This window comes from Fusarium fujikuroi, chromosome FFUJ_chr09, assembly GCF_900079805.1.
Source record: "Fusarium fujikuroi IMI 58289 draft genome, chromosome FFUJ_chr09".
Taxonomy (NCBI): Eukaryota; Fungi; Ascomycota; class Sordariomycetes; order Hypocreales; family Nectriaceae; genus Fusarium; species Fusarium fujikuroi.
In genome coordinates this window covers 1165662-1184896 of record NC_036630.1, presented here as the reverse complement: position 1 = coordinate 1184896, position 19235 = coordinate 1165662, and the positions used below count along the sequence as shown (strand labels likewise).

At 49.0% G+C, this 19235-nt stretch overlaps 4 protein-coding genes; 3 read left to right on the top strand and 1 right to left on the bottom strand.

Annotated features, from left to right (window-relative positions):
* Positions 1-17: 17 nt before the first annotated feature.
* On the bottom strand, positions 18-1193 carry FFUJ_09792 (uncharacterized protein; the record flags this gene model as incomplete). Its single annotated transcript, XM_023568267.1, has 1 exon — positions 18-1193. The coding sequence occupies one exon, from the start codon at positions 1191-1193 to the stop codon at positions 18-20; it is 1176 nt and encodes a 391-aa protein (XP_023435496.1).
* A 1964-nt stretch (positions 1194-3157) lies between these two features.
* FFUJ_09793 (uncharacterized protein) lies at positions 3158-4468 on the top strand (the record flags this gene model as incomplete). XM_023568266.1 has 3 exons in its annotated part: positions 3158-4010; positions 4061-4167; positions 4226-4468. The coding sequence occupies 3 exons, from the start codon at positions 3158-3160 to the stop codon at positions 4466-4468; spliced, it is 1203 nt and encodes a 400-aa protein (XP_023435495.1).
* A 1653-nt stretch (positions 4469-6121) lies between these two features.
* Positions 6122-9809, top strand: FFUJ_09794 (uncharacterized protein; the record flags this gene model as incomplete). XM_023568265.1 has 6 exons in its annotated part: positions 6122-6190; positions 6270-6350; positions 6411-7827; positions 7906-9063; positions 9115-9506; positions 9540-9809. 6 exons carry the CDS (start codon positions 6122-6124, stop codon positions 9807-9809), a joined length of 3387 nt encoding a protein of 1128 aa, XP_023435494.1.
* Positions 9810-11859: 2050 nt separating this feature from the next.
* On the top strand, positions 11860-14778 carry FFUJ_09795 (related to atrophin-1; the record flags this gene model as incomplete). XM_023568264.1 has 2 exons in its annotated part: positions 11860-12016; positions 13151-14778. 2 exons carry the CDS (start codon positions 11860-11862, stop codon positions 14776-14778), a joined length of 1785 nt encoding a protein of 594 aa, XP_023435493.1.
* Between the last annotated feature and the right edge of the window lie 4457 nt (positions 14779-19235).

The following is a 19235-nucleotide window of genomic DNA, read 5'->3' as shown; positions in this document are numbered from 1 at the left end:
CTGGTTTCAGAAATAAATCATCTTGCCGAGGCAGGGAAGTTTCTCGTGCTCAGCAAGACTCCCTTCACACGCCGGATGTTATCCCGCACCTTGCGGATTTCGTCATCTGGTTCAGGTTTGCGTGAGCGGCCGTACAGGTCATAGCCAGTACTGTGATCGGGGTACGCAGTGTATGTCATTGTGTCAAGGTCATCCCGTAGCATATCCACAGCAGTTTTGATCTTATCCATGCCTTCGCTCTGGGAACGGTATTCATCCTTCAGGCCAGAAAGAGTCTTGTTCAAGCTACCGAGTTGATTGGTGTTATGTTTGGCAGCCGACTCGTTATTCTTAGAGTCTGTCATAGCTGTCACAGAGCTTATGGGGAATGTGGTTTGAGTGCCCATGTCCCTGTGGAACATCTCTGTAGGGTCTTCAGCATCGCTCTCCTCCTCAACTGCGGCGATGGGTTTCTTGGGGGGAACCTCGGAGACGGTCTTTTCAAGCTTTGCGACGAGGGTATCGAGTTTTCGCGAGGTCAGATCGTGGAAATCTGTACGGGCTTCGGCCTGACTGTCAACCATAGGCCGAATAACGTAGCGACTTGTCCCATAGATGAGGGTGGAAAGGCCAGTGACTGCGTAAAGGGCGTTGAAGAGGCGCTCCTTTGTAACTAGAGGAGGAGGGCGGGGTGCCTTCGCAAGGAATTCAGGGTATGTGACGACTGGGGGTCGGTCGACGGGCGGATGGGAAGCTGGTGTTGGAGGGAGAGTTTCGGTTGGTGTTGGAGCATAAGAATTAGGTGTTTCTGGGATTGGCGCCTTGAAATTGTCAGCATAGTATATGGGAGCAAGACAAGAAGTAATAGAAACCTCTGTCTCTGTTGTGGATTCGTCTTGACCAAGAAGCGCGTGTATTTCGGCTTCGTCAATGCCTTTGGACTTCAAGAACTCGACCTTCTTCTCATGAGGCGCGTGTCGCACATCGTCATTCTCGAGAAAGCGTCTTGCAACCTCGAGTCTTTCTTGACCGTCTGTGCCAATTTCCGGCTGGGGAGTCTCTTCTGCTGTTGCTTCTGCCGCTGGCACATCGACTTCTGATGTTGAGCTGCTCATGGATGGCGTCGGGGCCGATTCGGTGTTTTGGCTATCGATCTCATCGGATTGCGCCTTCTGCCAGGCTGGGATGGCAAGGTCGGAATCTGAGTCGCTCATGTTTGATAGTGTCACGCGACTAGTTGCAAGACTGGAACATTAGTTAACGGAAACGTTGAAATAAGGTAGATGATGGAAGGGAAATGTTTGTGGTTTCCGAGGTGTAGGCAACCTAGGTTCGGCGAGGTAGGCACATGCCTCGGTCCTCCTACCGATAACGGTGGAGTCTACCTTTAGGCAGTACTTAGGTACCTTATTTGGTACCTCACCTGCTTCTTGTGTTGGCACGTACCTTAGGTAATTACCAGGTTAGTAGGTATAGTAGGTAAGTCCCTGTATGATGTTGGGGTCTCGCCATCAAGCCATGTTAATCAGTAAGAAAATATACATTTGCTTGGAGATTTCACCCTCAAAGCCTTCCTTATAATAAAGAGCCTGAGAGAACATACCTACCTAGGTATGTTAATACGCACTGATGCCGTTGAGTAAGCCGGATAGTACCTTAGTGTACGTAACGGTAGCCACTCCGTTTAGTACCTTGGCCGTTGCTGGAAATAAAACGGGATTGTGCTAAACGGTAGCACGACCAGAACGCGCATTCACCTGAGAGCATCAATTCCAGACAATATCTCAGAGTGAAAGATCGCCTGTACCATCAAGGACCTCGGTGAACGCCCAGGCTTCTCGGTAATAACAAATCCCATTCGCACTACCATTTCACGTTCTGCTCAAGACACCGGAATCGCGCCAAAGTTCTTGCGCCAAAAAGATTCAGCGCCATCATCTCCCATCAGCCAATCTCATCGTGGCAGGCAATTCTACCGCCAGAAGCAGGACACAGCGACAACGTGTAACCACGCTCGTCTCACGAGCCTCGTACCGCATCACCTGCCGGTCCCAACGGGTTAAGCAACTTGCGTGCTTGTGCCCTGGGAATAGCGATTGCGCTTGAGTCTCCGTCTCTTGGCTCAGTCAGACCCTATTCGGGGTGAAGCGATTGGGAGCGGTTAAAACCCAATTAGCAACTGCTGGCCGTCTCAAGACTAGGCAAGTGAAAGTGAATAGGCGACAAGCTGCCGTGGTGTGACCTTGCAAGACCAAGGCATTCAAAAACTGTAACAGGTGAGTTGTGAATTTTCCTTTCCTCTTGGTTGTCCCTCCCTTTGTTTGGTCGCAGCAAAACAACACCCACCAATTCCGTCCGTCTCTGTAATCCTTTTCGTGGCTGTCCCCCAATTCTCTCAATGCAACCGACGAGGATAAGCTTCTCCCTAAGCTATTCTGTATTGGCCTTTGATATCGGCAGTTTGTCTGAGCTACCATAGGATTAGGATATTCCTGGACTGGCCTGGCCGATGATCCTCAGCCACGTGCAGGATCCCGCTTATAGGAATCCCTGATTCAGCGGTATTCACAGATAGAGGTCTCACGTAGTTACCTAGGTAGTCAGCCCTTGGTTGGTCGATTGATCGGCTTGACTGGTTGCAGGATAAATTGCATTAGTTGGCTGTTTATCTTCAGCCTCGCATCCTTCAAGCTTCAAGCTCAAGTCGTCTTTACACCAATGAAGCGTCACCAACACTACAAAAGTCCAGACTCCAGCCTATCTTGTCCTATCCTATCCTATCTCGCCAACGGCAATCGCCACCAACATCCGAGCTGTACTTGCCCTGCCCTGCCTTGGCCCTGCCTGTTCCTTCCAGCCAATCCCTTACTCGGTGGCTCTTGGCTCCTACTCCTGCTCCTGCTGTCTCACTCCCGCCCCAACAAATTGAGCTTATTTCAGCCTTGTCAACACCAAAACCTGCAAACTTGTCTTCCAATCACTTTCCCTTTCTGTCATCCAACTCATTTAACTTCACATATTTAAGTTTTCGCGATCTTCCCTGGGACCCCAGGACTCCTTGAACTCTATCCTGATACAAATACAACCCACCCTTCACTTCGCATACCACTAATTATTTCCCACTTTCCTCATTTTCTACCATTCGCCCCAGGCCCCGCCAGTGCGGGCATCTATCATCATGAGTTCGCGTCCACGTCGCTCAGCAGCCACTAAGGCCAATGAAGTCATTTCTGTTCATGCCAGATGGGCTGACTCTCCAGAAAGAAGCGAAAGAAGCATGTCGTCACGACGATCTGGTCGCGCCTCAGGCGTGTCCGTCTCCCGAGATGATGCCTCATCACCAGGTGGCGATCGTCATTTGAGTTTGACTGTCAAACTTCCTTCCAACAAACTACGACAGGCTACACGCGGGGAGCGTGGCTTTGAAGGCGGAGAAATCGTATCCGGAAAGCGGAATCGAGGAGCTAAGAAAAGTTATGTGGTTGACTCAAGCCCCGACGAAGATGAGGAAGAGGAAGAGGAGGCAGAGATTGAGGTGGAGGAAGACGATGACGATGAGATGGATGTTGATGCTGAGGGAGAGGAGGATGCTGAGGGAGACATCGATATGGATCTAGCCCCCCCAACCATCACCGTTTCCAAACCAGCCCGGTCTAAGCCAGCACCTCGAGCATCGGCTGCCAAGGTCATCCAGGATGATGACGACGAAGACGACGAGCTTAGTGACCCCGCTGATAGCGACGCTGGAGACGAGACTATAGGTTTTGGTGATGAGACCATGGCTGACGATGGTGACGAGGATGCTGAAGGTGAGGAGATCGAGGTCGCAGGCCAAGAAGGAGATGAGGATGACGAAGACGAAGAAGATGAGGAGGAGGAAGATGATGAAGGCGACAGAGGCGACGATGACGACGAAGATGATGACGAAGATGGTAACCCAGACGAGTCTATTGATCTCACCAAAATGACAAAGAGGCAACGAGCTCGATTTGAAGATGACAATGCGCACCAGTACATGAAGTTGTCAGACGGTGAGTCTAGTGCCTGTACTTACACTTGCAACACTAATCCATGTTGGCAGAGGTACAAGCGAAGAAGGTTTTTACAGCTGAGGAATTGTCCATGCGTCGACAGGAGATGGCCCGGCGACGCCGTAACTTGAGTGAAAAGCGAAATGAGGAAGTAAAGGTAACCTCAAAATTGAATTAAGCAGAAGGGTGGACTGTGTGCTGACCCCAGATTATAGATGGAAACAATCAACAAACTCCTTAAAAAGCAAGCTCCCAAGATCAACCGCAAGGCTGCAGCTGCTGGCGCAGGCGGTTTAGAAGACTCGAACAAGCCTGATCCTGTCTTTGTTCGGTGGGTCAGCAACAAAACTGGAGTTCGAGTGGCAGTGACAGAAGAGATGCTTGACAGCCCGGCCGGTCAGGTTTTCAAGCCTGCATCTAAATTGGCACCGGGTAAGATGGTCCAGGAAGTTGCTTAAGGAGGCGTCATCGTGTGCTTATTGAATACCAACTCCTGGTAGTTCGATGCCTTTCGAGCACCTACACAAGTCATAATTCAGTTGGTTTATCTGAAATATCGAAACGTGAATTCCAAGAAGAATTCAAAGGGAATCGTTTCCTGGTTTTTCATTTGTCTTGGCTGAACGGATACACATCGATAATATTACTTGGCTTTAGGCCGTTCGTGCAACCCCGCTAACATTCCTGCAACCACTCTATATAAATTGATCAACACGCAATGGATATGCAAGCTCTTCTAGATGTGCGTCGATGACGGCCGATGACGGCCGTGGGCAGGCAGGGGGGCTGACCTGTAGAGTGGTAGTGGTAGTGAATGCCATCTCTTAAGTCTGCCAGCCGCTGACACTGTACCGCAAAACCGTAACGCAGAGTCCCGCAGATTTGTGAAGATTCTAGTCAATGATTAAGTGAAGTTGTTTGGTCGGTTATAGAAGATATCCTGAGCTTAAAGGCTCATTATACGGAGACTTGTAATGCCTTTGCGGCGTTTACAGTATCGCCGTTCGATACAATGATATGTAGACAAGACTACAGGTAGCTACGATTTGGCACGTGAAGCCCTCAGCAACTCGGGCCCGCTTCCCAGAAGCTAGGACCATCTCGACAGCTCTATTGAGCACAAGAACAATAACTCAAAGCGTTACCGTTAGCCGACAATATCAAAGGCGGGCCGATAGCTGAGGGCAGTGTAAGTGCCGGCACAATGAGGAGCAACTCAACACCATTGAGCCGAGATACCTGCAAAGTATTTTATTTATTGACAAGACCAAGATGAATGATCTCTGATTATGAGGTGAAAGGGGTAGATTTGGTCGTTGTGTTTTGGCATGGAGTGACACCTCGTAGTATAGAACCTCATAGGCCCAAAATTCAGCAACATCAAAGACCGTCAACCTCACGATACTCAGTCAACAGCAGCAGCCCGATGTCTCAATATCAAGATGAGTACGGCCCCCAATGAGTTACTATCTCAGAGGCTTAGAGAGAGCCAGGAAATGTCTACGAGTGTTGACAGTTGCAGGGCTGGCCATACGCCATTATATTGGTCCTTGACAGCCCTTGGCAGCCCTTGACGGCCGTTTGCACTGCCAACTCCAACACTCCTATTCAAACATGCAAGCACTTTAGTAGTGCCGAGGCTCGGACTCGAATATATAGAAGAGTTTTCACCTCCAACTTGCTCTCCTCTTCTTCTTCCTCTCCTCACCATCATCAGATTTCGTGCACACAGCCTCAGCTTCGCAGCATCTTCCAACAATCTGATATCAGCTTCATTTCTACGCTCTTCGCTTTCGTCTATCGAATCTTGCTTCTTCTCGTGAGAACACACAGACTTGACAGACTGTGAGCGTCGTGGAGATTCAATCAGCTCTCTTTGCGGCAACTCCATCTTCTCTACTTCTTCCATACCACTTGATTCTTCGAGATATCCTCCTCGTCATACACAATTCTCAAGTCTTTTCTGCTTAGCAGCCTTGATTCTTTTATCTAAGCTTCAGCTCTCAGCTACTTCACAATTCTCGACTCTGCTCCAAGATCGCTCAAGGCATCTTTACAACCAGCAGCATTCTCGAGATATACTTCTCCGTCTTGAAGTTGCGTTTTTTACAATGTCTTCTCGTCAACCCAACATGACCAATATGGCCCAGAGAAATATCCAGCAAGGAGCTGCTCGCCAGGTAAGTTATCATCTCTCCGCATATGCCATACACGCGCACTCGAGATGAGAAGAAAAGCAACTGACACTCTTTGGAGCAGCAGAACCAGCCTTTCATGGAACAGAACGGAAATGCATTTCAGTTCAACAACCTTCAGCAGCAGCAGTTTGCTCAGTTCATGGTAAGTTTGCGTCCATTAGATTTGCCCACAAGACTTTCATCTCTAACATTGCTTTTGTAGCAGAGTCAGAATGGCCTCGGCCAGATGCAGAACCAGAACCAGATAATTGGTGGTTTCACTTCTCCTTCTGATGATACAAACAACAACACCAACTTCGGCAGTCCCATGGTGGTTGGAACTCATCAATTTAACCCTTACTGGGCCCAGAGCTCCTCTTCTACTCCCAACATGGCCTCGGGCAACCCCAGCTTTGAGAGCTTCACTCAGTCTCAGACCCCCTTCATGTCCAACAGCCAGAACCAGTTCCATGGCAGCATGCAGAACTCGTTCATGGGCAATATTCAGATGCCTTTCATGAGCGATCTGAGCATGCAGCCTCCTTTCTTTCCTACTCCTCCCATGGGAAATGCTCAGACTCCCTTCATGAGCAACACCCAAGATTCCGCCATGAGCGACTCTCAGGGTCAGGGTTTTGTTCAGCACATGTCAGGCCTTCGCGCCACTGCGCCCTCCTTCATTCCTACTCAGAACAGCCCTGTACCTCAGAAGAGTGCCGTTTCTATGGCCAACATGACTCCTCAGATGCACGCGCAGATGCAGCAGATGGAGATGCGCATCAATCAGCAACAAGCCATCATCAACAGCATGATGATGCGATCGTCTGGGTCCTCTGCCCAGTCCAACTCCCAACACGGACCAGCTTTTCAGATGCAGCAAACCCCAACCACTCAGGTTCCTAGCCCTCGTGCTTCTACTCCTGCAACTCCTCCTGCCCAAAATCCTACTGCACAGTTCCTTTCTGTTCAGTCTCCTATCGCACAGGCCCCTACAAATGAGCCTGTTGCGGTCCACTCTCCTACTGCTGCGTCTCTAACTACTGAGTCCTCTGGTTCTCAGGGCGGCAACACTGCGCAGACTGTTCCGGCCCTGAGTGCCAACCCAGACTCCATGACCGAGCAAGGTTCTCGTGTGAATCAGAGGGACAGCTCCTTGACTCAAATTTCAAGTGTGATGAATACTGACCTCGCAACGAACCCTCGTACACGCCTTCTACTCCAGGATGCCAGACCTCATGCTACCCCTCCTCCTCAACACAAACTCCAAGACTTCCTTGGCGATGATGCTCACAAGGTCGTCACCCAAGAGCTGTCCGGTGATCAATCATCGACTTCCCAAACTTCTCCTAAACAGGACTCTTCAGCAGAGGAGCCTTCTACCCCAGCGTCTTCAAATGGCTTTTCATCCTTCGAGGATTGGTCCAAGGAGCGTGTCTATGCTCCAGGCATCTTTGCTCCTCGGCGCTCCGATGGACCCGAGAAGATAACTCAAAAGGAAAAGAAGCTTCGCGAGGCCGAGGACAAGGGCCAGAAAGTCTTTCCCAGCAAACGCCGCGTCGTTCGCATCGACCCTGAAGACCCCCGATTGGTTCGCGATGCAAACGGCTTGCCTATCACACCTCAAGGTGATAGCTACAACAGTAAGTTTTCATCCTCGCTTCGTTGTTCCTGCTCTCGCTATTATTATGCGAATCACCAATACTGACCATGTTTGGTAGTCTACTACCTCCCCGGACCCAAGGTCCTTGACACTGCAGAGATCAATAGAATGCTCGCAGAGATTCGGGCGGAGAAGAAAACTGCAATGGATGAAGCTGCCAAGACTGGTGAGCCAATCCAGTACTCAAAGTCTACAAAGAGGAACAGGAAATCCAAGACTAGAGTTCTCAAAACCCCATCCGAGAACATCGCCAACAAGAGGCGACGCAAGACTACTAATACAACAACAACAACAACTTCTACTCCCAAAGTCGTTGGCGATGCTCAACTTGCCACTACTCTCGCCGTTCAGCCCTCTCTCAACAACGGTCCTATCGCTCAAGCTTCTGACGACCCCTTCACTATCAAGAGTAACACTGCCATATCTGCACAATTTACTGGTGGCGATGTCTTCAATCAGCAAGCTTCGATGAGCTTCTTCCCTCCCCAAGTTATCCTTGGCAGTGACCTCATCCAATCATTCACTGCTGGCAACACTCAACCACCTACCACTGGCAGTGACCTGACTCTTCAGGTCGCTCGAGAGAACAGCTTCACATCTCAAACCACCTTCGAACAACCCACGGCCAACCTCACTGGCAACGACTGCACTTCCCAACCTTGCAACCCATGGGAAGATAACGCCCTCCAACCCGCTGAGGACTTCACCAACACCAACGATCCCATGTTTGTTGATAACAGAAATACCCTTGACGAGGACTTGCCTCTCGATGCTGAGCCTATTGCTCAACTCTCCCTCACGCAATGTGACTCTTCCCACCCCCCATCGACTCCCGTCTCTGAGTCTGGCGCTGCCATGACCCCTGACCACTGTCTTTTTCCTCTTTTGACATGGCTTGCTGCTAATTCTGAGAATGATTCTACGGCCCATACTGTCGACCCTTCTCTGTCTGTTCCTTGTCCGGACATTTTCAAGACTTGTCAACCGGATGTGACCCTCGGGCACAAGGACACTTTGTCTGAGCCATTTGACGAGATCACCATGTTTCCCCAAGACGATGAACAAGGCACCCAGCTGCGCAAAGTCTCCAACGAGCTCGATCGACCTCTTCCCGGGCAGCCTGACACTGTAGTCTATGTTGCTGACATCCCCAACCCAAGCAACCGAGACTTGAACGCCGAGCACGCTGCCGTCATTGACCGGTTCCGAGCTGGTGGTGAGTTGAACTACACTGATCGCACTATTCTTCTGCTGACTGCCGGGATAGACGAGTCTATTGACGTCGATGCCGTGAACAGGCAGACCGCGGGAGTGACCGAAGGCATGTCCCCAGCTGATATTCCGGCCTTTGGGGATGACGTCCTTCTGCATGTCTTCGCCAGTCTTGAAGACATCCCTGAAAACAATCTTCAGGATCCCAACGCTACTACTGGCAACGACAACACTATGTTCCCTGTTACTGGCTGTTCAGACTTCAACTCTTCTAATGCTACTGGGCATGCCTCAAACTGGCCTCCTGCCGCACCCAATGTGAGCCTCACAGACATGCCGTGCTCTCCCGTTGTAGCATCTCAAGAGACTCAAGATGCCCCTTTTCAGCTTCCACAGAGCCCCGAATTCCACCCTCAAGACCCTAACAACAGCCTGTTTGGTGATTTGGTCAATGTCTTCAACCCCGACTAGCAGTCCCAGGACCAAGACAACAACACCACTAATGCCGCTCCCGAGGGAGTATTCCTGAATCCTGCTGTATTAAACCAGACAACAGCCACTACTCTATCTACTTCCGCAACTGCAACCGCAGCCGCAGCCAATACCACCAAGACTGGCAACAACAAGCGCAAGGCGGGTGAGGATGCCAGTGCAGCGCCCAACAAGAAGGCTCGCACCAAGAAGGCCCCTGTGCCGCAACTCGCGTTGCCACAGTGTGAGGTTCGCTTTGGTCCTGGCGCGCAGCAGTAAAGTACGAATCGTGAGAGGAGAGCGAGAATGATGAGAATGATGTCGCTTACGGTGGATGCGAAGGATGAAGGACGAATAAATGATGAGCTAGGGGCAGAGCCCAGTGATGAAGAAGTATGTTTGGTTCATGTTTTGGATGGTGGTTTTTTTGACACACAGAAAATTTACAGAATAAAAAAAAAAAAATAAAAAAAAACGAAGATAAAAATGAAGAGCTCCTGGCTTTGAATGAATCTTGACATCGTGATGTGTCACAATCTCGCACCGAAGCCTTTTATAGCTTGGTGATGGTTATGGCGTGCTAATATGGTGTTTTGATGAGCACTCTCGACCCACCAATCTCTTGCGAGGCAGAACTTCTATTAACTTGGTTATTACATTGCTTATCTATATCATGCTCCTCTGTGTATCTATGGGTATGGCAGACTCTTGCATGTATTTCATTATTTCAATTTGCAACATATGTCACTCAGGCCAACGATCAAGGGTTTGTGTTGTTGTTAGTGAAGGCTTTTAGACTCTTTGGAAACAGGCTGATTGATGCAATGGAAAGTATTTACAAAGATGTATTATCACAGCTGGGAGCAGACAGAGACAGCGAATGACTGTTCAGCTAGCAACCGCGATAGGCGCCTATTTGAATGGTAATGGTCTGGTATTACATTTACCTGCATATATCATTATGACGGCGTCTACGTCACTTGGCATGGAAGTAACCGGGGAATGAAGTTAAAGTTGAGTGAGAAAAGTTGAGTGAGAAATATTGAGCGAGGATATTACAGATTGCCGCGAGAATATCCGCTATTCTCGAGTTTCTTGTAGTCTCGGTACCTACCTACTTCACCTCCTAACTAGTAGGTATAGTAGTGTGATTGTTGATATCTGATATGTACGGTCAGGTAGGCAGGTGACTGACTGGCTGTCATGATGTGTCCACGTGCATCAACAGTCTGGGGCATCGAGTGTCAAGTTGGGCGGCTGACTCTTGTCAACCAATGAGAAAGATCAATTGACCGCTCCAGCTTTTCCAACTTCAGGCCTGATTGCCCCGTGGCTGGTGATTCCTTCATCCCCCGCTATTCCCCAGGTGTAGCCTGAAAGTCACCTCAATCTCCATTCACTGGGCTACCTTAGGTCGAGCTCCAGCTGGAGGTAAGGAATACCTTATGCGGGCATCGATCGCGAAAGGGGGGATTTATCCAGAGTCACACGACATTTGATCCACTGTCTCTTCTTCACATGTAAAAAAGCAAGACCAAAATAATACGAAAATGGCCAAAGGTGATGGATGGATGCATCGTTTACCCGTCGGAAACAAGCGCGAACCGAACCCTCCCGTTTATTTTAGGTATCAATAAATTTCTGTACGTTCCCATGGATGTTAGGACAAGGATCATTAGATCCCACCTCTCTCTACCTACTCCGTACTTACGGAGTACCTAGTAGCCTACCTAGGTACCTACCTAGCCAAAGAGGACTCTTCCAATTGCAACCCAAGCAAGTCAGTTCAGTGGGGAATCGGGCTGTCGCACAGGCTCGCTCACAGGCGCTGGCGCTCAATTTTAGGGGGCCGGGGAGCCCAGGGTATAAGGGTGACCGCGTGTGGAACCTCCCGCAGGTTTGCCGTCAAAATTTGTCGCACAAACCTCTCTCAGTCACTGTCACCGCACGCACACTCGACCAGAAGCTGCTGCTAACATCCATTATCGCCAACCACCATCATTCTTTTCCCACATTCAGGGTGCATGTTGCGTCCGTGCCTCGGAAATATCATAACCTGACATTGGACTTGCGTGAGGTATTTCTTGGCTGCTGCAACGAGAAGCACTTGACTAGACCAGACCACCCGTAAACCGGTCCAGAACGAAAACCAGAACCGGGACGGATAGCAAGCAGAACCTTGAGGCCCCCAAAAAGTCAAAAACTCTGTCAATCGTTCCAGTTCTGGACTGTGACCCCTGCCCTGCAGAACCCTTCGACACCTACAGAGACAGAGGCCGCGACTGAGACTGGGACTTGTCCTTCTTCAGCCTTCCTCTTCACCTCAGTCATGTCGCCTTCTCCGCTTAAAACGCCTGGCCCTGGCCCTGAGTCTGGCTCTGGCGCTGGTAGTGAACAAGCATCTTGCGTCGGCTCCGACCGTCATCAGTCGTCTACTGGTACAACTGCAGCACCTACAGAATCATCGAATGTCGATATCGGCAGTGGTAAGTTGACCTCTTTCTTTCTTTCTTTCTTTCTTTGTCTCCCTACTACCTATGCATACCTAACTACCTATTCTGTTCCCTTCTGTTCTGTTCTCGGCCAACACCGTCTGCTATTCTCGGTCAGCACACAAACTCAAAACCTTACCCAAGCCTTACCCCATATTTTCCCTCGTCTCGCTCGCTCGCCCATCCATGCAAGGGTCACGGCTGCACGCACACGAGCGATCACCGCTAGATTGAATTGCCCAGAGCCTGGAGATGCAGGGACGAGGACCTCCAAAGTATCCAAGCTTTTGATGCATCAGACAACCTAGTCCTTGATTTGGCTTCGGAATCTGTGTTGCTAGACATCTACTCGAATTGTTCAGACAACTACAAGTCTAATTATTCTTGTCTCTTCTTCACTCTACCTGTTTATCCCCGCCTCTTCACTTAGTCTGTCTCACGTTAATTACTGTCAATTCCTTTCCTGTCTTGTCTTGTCTCGTCTCGCCTCGCATTGCATTATACCTCAAATCCACTCCACGCTACCACTGCGGCTCTAGTTTCTGGGGATCCGCTGCCGATCATGTCCTGGTGAGCCAAGCAAGTCTTTTGCCTCCCTCTCTCCTGTGACAGCTCTTCAATTGGGCCTTGCCTTGCTCTTTTCCCAGCCTTGGCTTCGATCATAAATTGCAGTGCCTTGGCTCTTCAACTCCCTGTTCCCCGCGTTACATGCCTCTCCCTGAGCGACAACACATCGTCATATAAGGAGACACATCCCCTTCAATCGGACAAGGAGCCGCAGCGTGTCAGTCGCATCGAGAACGACTCGGACCATCGCTAGTACTCAGAAATGACCCATGCGAGCCCTGTCAATAGCGCTTTACCTTAACCTGATCTTCCCTTCCAACGCCACCTCCGCTTAAACGATACCACCACCTGCTTCCATATAAACCATGCCCTTTGGCACCCCCGAAGTGTACTGTACCACGTCCACGTCCACGTCCACACACGCACACGCACACACATCCGCCCATCTTTCCTTCAGAATTGTTGACTGCTGCTTTTTTCCACCTTTGTTAAACTTTGCCTCGTCAAAATTTGCATTTTGCCTCTGCCTGCCAAGAAGGATCGTCTAATAACCTAATCCAGTCGCAAAGACAAGTGATCCAGACCAAGGACAAGAACAAGAACACCAACATAGCCGACAACAATCGCCAGCTCGAGATATCACACCATCCTCCCCAACCAACATCCACCCTCTACTTCAGGTCGCATCCGCTCCCCCGCATTCTCGCTCGACAATTGCCGCCACCGATACTACACCCGCTACCACAACTCCAATTACTGAGTCGCCTGCATTGCCATTGGGCTCTCCAAAGCAATCGCCAGCAAATACTGCTCAACTTGCTTCAAGGGCCACCGAAGCCCGGGCAAGCACATCTTCAAATATGATATTCTCGGATATTTATAAGAGCCCGCGATCACCCATCGCTAAGCTCCGTCACCACTCGGTCCAGTTACCGACACCACTGCCAACCAATACCCCAGATTGGTACGGCGAGGAACACGCAGACCTTCTCAGCAAGGACAAGGTGAAGCAGAAGGAAGCAGTGAAGAGGTATCTCGACGCCAAAGTCAAGAACGATTGGGAGTTCCCATGGCCTTCTCGCGTTGTCGAGCCCCCACTACTTGAGGGTGACGTCGCTGTTGTCGACACTGCATCTGAAACACCTGATGCAATTGAGGCTGTCACCAGTCTCGATGTTACAGAACCGACAAAGTCAATCCAAGATAAGACGCGCGAGGATGATGGCTATCAAATCGATGAACCTGAGTCATCAGATAACGAAGACGGCAGCGATGCCGAGTCCACGTACAGTACGGTCTCTGAAGATTTAGTCAACTTTCGTACACGTCTAGACTGGGCCTCAGACCTTTCTGATGATGAGGATGAGCCTGGACCTTCGCGATCGCCTTTCCGCTTTGACAACCCCAATAATGTTGGCTCCACTGTCCAAGCTGTGGTTCAGGGCAAGCGCGCCAAGCGAAGGAGAGCAGTTCGCAAGGAAATGGAATGGAACGAAGGACTCGCCTGTTTCGAAGCGCGGCGAAATGCATGGACGGGCGCACGAACTGTCCGCGTTCGGGCCAAGCCTGCAACGCCTCCTGCTGTGTCACCATTATCTCCCCGTCGATTCTTCTTCCGTCGCTCCATGTCGACATCTCCTCCTGCCTCGACAATTGCGTCTACTTTACCACCGCAAGTCAGTGACGCGTCAGACAACTCTTCACTTACGAGAAGCGACGAGCTTCGCAATGCTCGATCTAAAGACACCACGCCGTCGACACCTCCCGACAGCCGAAATTATCCGGTTGAGGTCCTGCTTCCTCTTCCCCCACCTCTCCTACCTCCCAATAACCCTCTGCGTGCATCCATCACACCGTCTGTATATCTCAGTCTCTACGACAAGGTTATCATTCACAGCCTTCAGCCCTCGTGCCCAATTAATTTGTCCGATATGCTTCGAGCTTGCGTTACTGGCTGGAAGCGAGATGGCGAGTGGCCCCCACGACCGACAATGGCTCCCGCTCCTGTCGCCAAGAAGAAGAAACCCAAGAAGCCTTCAAACCCCTCAGAGAACGCGGGCAGTACCGTGCGCCGCATGAGCTTTGGCCTGCTGGGTCGCGACAAGGACGATTCAACAAGCGGCAAGGGTATTCGCCGCAGTCTTGTTAGAGCCCTCGGCATTGGAGAAGGGACAGAGACCCCTAAATGAGGCTATCTCGTTACGAATTCATGATTATGATAAAAACCCGGAGGAATATCAATGCGGTTGACGCATGGCGCTTATATATGGGCTCTCGCTTTCTGGCTTGGTACACCATGTAGGGAAGGAAATGTGTTGTGTATTCTGGTCTAGTTATGTTTATTTTTTGTTTGCCGCCATGACCTTGTCGTGCTGGTATAGGGAGTTTTTGGGCATGGATTTGTCTCATATTGGAGTCTCTTGGGGCAGCTGAGGGGAAAGCCTGCATTTTGATACCTCTTGATCCCAGCATTGCGGCCATGCTAATTAACTTTGCTATAACTGTATTCTTTAACTTGGCATTGCTTCTCGCCCGTTGTTCACTGAGCTGAATGACAGGATCATTGTCTTGGTGCTGTCGTGATATAATAGACTGTGATAGTTGAGGGTTGACGCCACAGTTCGTTGGGAGAGTATCACATGCCGTCAGCTGAATTGAGTTTTGATCGTCTTGACAGGGTTTCAATGGCACCTCTGTAGATTGTCACTGTAAGACCCAAGTTGACGGCTCGTTCCGTACCTGTCATGTGAGTTGCGCACCCTGTCGATCACACATCAACGGGGCGGGTACACATTGACTTTGAAGTGCTGAGAAGTCTTTGGTAGATTGGCATTGTTCCTATGAGTCTAGTATTGCAAAGATCATGTAGCGAGAGGCCAGCGGAAGCTGAAGACGCTGATTTCATGGGCTGGTATCGTTCGACTGTACTGCACTAAACTATAATATCAAAAATCAAATCGATCCTTCGATAGCAGTAGGGTCAGAGGCTGATATAAAAATCAGGTCGCGTCAGGACTCGGATAGAATTGTATAAGGTCTAAGTAGGTAAATGTATTCCTTGTAGCCTCTCCAGTTCGTCCAGAAACATTTCGAAAGAGTATCGACGTGCTCGCCCACTCTAAGTCTGTCTAAGGATACAATATTTGAAGCATAGTAGCGTTCACTCTTTGTCGAAGCCGGGACTGGGATTGGCAACCGCATTTCTTTCGATGGCCACATCTATTATTGTCTTTGGCTACCTCAGGACTGATATTTCTGGTCATGGCCTTACTGATATGTTCTCAGCCCTTCAGTAAGATACTCGAATGGGAAGAGCATTTCAACGGAATGTCTACATCTTTCAACTTTCGGCTTTATTTCAGCACTTCCTTGCTTCTTTGTGAAATCTTGTGTACCTATTAAAGCTCAAGTAAACACACTCCAGGTCAATGGAAGTCACTAGACTGCAGACCAAGACTACTAGGTAGCTAGCTAGGTACCTAAAGTCTTGAAAACAACGTCAAGGTTAACATCAGCACCGCCAAGTTTGACGGACTACAACCGTATTAGTAGTATGCACACCTTATGGTCCAGAGACTATCCGACAGTTCTAACAATGATTTGGCGTAGGTGTGTAGGATGTACCTAAATATCAATACACTCCAGTAATTTCCAGTCTCACATTTTAAGACTGTGGAAAAGGAAGTCCGGAATTTAACCCTTTGTTGCCTCCTTCTCACACCCAAACTCAATCTGGCCGTTTTGGTTCATTACATGTATTAACTTAGCATGTGACTATGCGTAGCGATATTGCCAGCGACCTCTGGGCATCACACAAGTCATGATAACACAGACACGCCATAACAACTTCTATGTGAGTGTATAGAATATCCTCGTTTTCTTTCTCTCTCTTAAACTGTATTGATAATCGTTCTAGCACCTTGAGTTCAATATAACTTTGCCAAGCTTATTGAATTGTTGAAACTCACAGCTCGTTGTGACACTTGGTGATTCCCAGTTGGTGGTAAGAACACTCAGATGCTAGCGTACAATATATCGATCAAGATAAGTAAGTCAATTGGTTGGAAGAGCTTTGGATAATAATACATCTAGGATATTTGTGCACTTTGGAGGGTGTATCTTGGCGATCTGCTCACGCCAGGTTCCCAATACCTGGTGATGACCATCGACGTGTATGATTTCTTGGGATGAAATAAATAAAGCAGCATCCAATTTTTGACTGGAATCTCCCAGGGGAAAGGTTGGGGGAGTCTATAAAGCACATGATAAGTGTTAGTTCTGGTTCTGCGCCTTCGTTCCGACGGTATCCTCAACATGGATGGAATGACCCCCGTTGTGGCTCGCTGGTCAAGTATATCTGGTACAATGCCTTATTGGACCATCCAGTACAGAATATAACCATTCGGATCTACATCATAGGCCTGGATTTAGTTATCCTGCTTGGAACATTTGAAGAAGAGGGCTCTGCAAGAAGCAGGTATCTATCATCGGCTCTGGAGTCTATGCTTAGACAATGATTCATGTAGCTTTTTAAGATCTCAGGAACAACGGCCTGTCATTATAACTGCTGCAACGAGTCGCTAATATCAGAGCTTCCGAGGTTGATGGATGATTACAGGCCGGGGCTCTTTTCATCATATGCTCACTTGTTCGTGAAGTGAAGATGGCCGGCATACGCTGCCGGCCCGTCTCACAATTGCATCCCCATGAACAATTCGGCACAGCCAAATTATTCAATGATTTAAATACCAAGACTTGGACACACGTAAATTAAGGACTGTCAAGATCGAAGCTGAGTATCACTGTGCTTCAAGAGGTGATCACTAGTGCGGGATGACATGACAGCTCTGTAAACCACAGGTCTCGTGATCTAGATAAATAAATGCTTTTGTGCAAAAGCACGATTCAATTGCAAGTCTAGAACGGCTAATATTCCATTTTTTTGACTCAGAGTGGCTATTGCTTTCAGATTATCGCCCCCCTCATAGCATCCTTGTCTCAATGGCCACAGTTCTACAGCCTTCACCCGTCATGACAGCGCATTAGAGGGTGCTCACATCAGAAGCGCCTGGTTAGAACTACAAACTGGTTCAAAAGCAAGGAACAAAAACTAGTTGTTATACCAGAAGATCAAGATTGATGACATCTTCTCGAATCGTAGTGGTCCATCCGTGTATGTTCTCTCCTGCTACATGATGGCACTTGCGAGAAGTATCATCAACCGCTATCGTAAGTCCCCAGTTAAGGACTCAGCAAATATAGAAGTACGAGCTAATTCCACCAAGATGGATTCGGTGAATTGTGCTTGGATTGGGTCAGATTTCCCACCTCCTCATGAGATGTCCATGTATAGCAATCATGGGAGTCTCATGACAGTTGATATCGGACGTAAAAGACCGAAGTATCAGCCGACGAACTTCATTTCTAGAACTTGACTCAATACACCGAAGCTTTTTACCAGTTACAGCACTGGATTTGAGTCTTCCCTACCTTTAATCACCACCTCATGATGTAGGGCTAGGACCACTTGTGAGAATTGCGAATCGGTGTAAACATCAACAAAGGCAATAATGCTCTCGAGCGACGCACGGTCTTTCCTAGTAATATTCGAGGGATTGGTTTCGGTGTGCTACAGAAACCGCAACTCACCTCTTTGACGAAGTCTACAGAGTAGTTGTCATGAGCGACATGATGCGCGACCAAGACACTATCGATTGCTCCTCGGAACATGTAGGTTAGGCTTTCACATAGCAGGACTCCAGGAAACTCAATCGTCCAAGCGAAAGAATACGGAGTCTCGGCATAGAAGGTTCGTTCCCTTCAAACAAGGAGGCCTTTGCACTCGCTTGGTATGACTGTCAACGACTATGCGCCAATTAGCAATTGAGTTGAGACAGGTCCCATGTCCACGGCTCATTATTAAGCATAATAGTTCCACCATCAGACCGTTAGAAAGTCATATTGACTTCTACATATAGCCTTAGACTATGGGACCGGATCGGTATTGTAACTAGATTAGGAGCCTATGCTGGGGCTGGAGCCTGCTGCACTGCGAGTGACCAACTACTGTGAGGCGTTCGCTATATTCTTCGATCACAAGGCCTCCCTTCGCCAGACTCCTCCGAATTTCTTCTTTCTCGGTTGCAGATAATGAACCTCAACGTGGCATTGAGCTGTCGATTCTTAGTGTGACGCAGAACCAAGTCTGACCGAATCACCTACGTTAGTGGCATTGATGGCGACCATTAGACTATTCAACTCTCTGACGACTTATGCTTCTTTCTCATGTCACTTCATCGTAATTAACCTTGAATGCCTCTTACGCCCTGCTTATTTAGTTCAGTACTCGCTCTAGGATGTCCGGAAAGTGGATGGAGCTTCACGAGTGTCCAGATTGATCAGATAAAAAATTTTCCTCTCTTAGCCGATCTCGGGCTGGGGTGTGAACGTAGAAACCTCCGGCTTTAACCCTGCACAATTAATGAGGGGCAAACTCATCTTATCTGATCATCAGATTAGATACTTGGCGCAAAAAAAGCCGCTAGAAAAAAAACCTTGGTCTCGCGCCGGCCTGCGCTTGATGGAGCAAGCGCAGTATTAGGCGATAAAATGGCACAATAGTACTGACACGATGAAGTAATGCAGG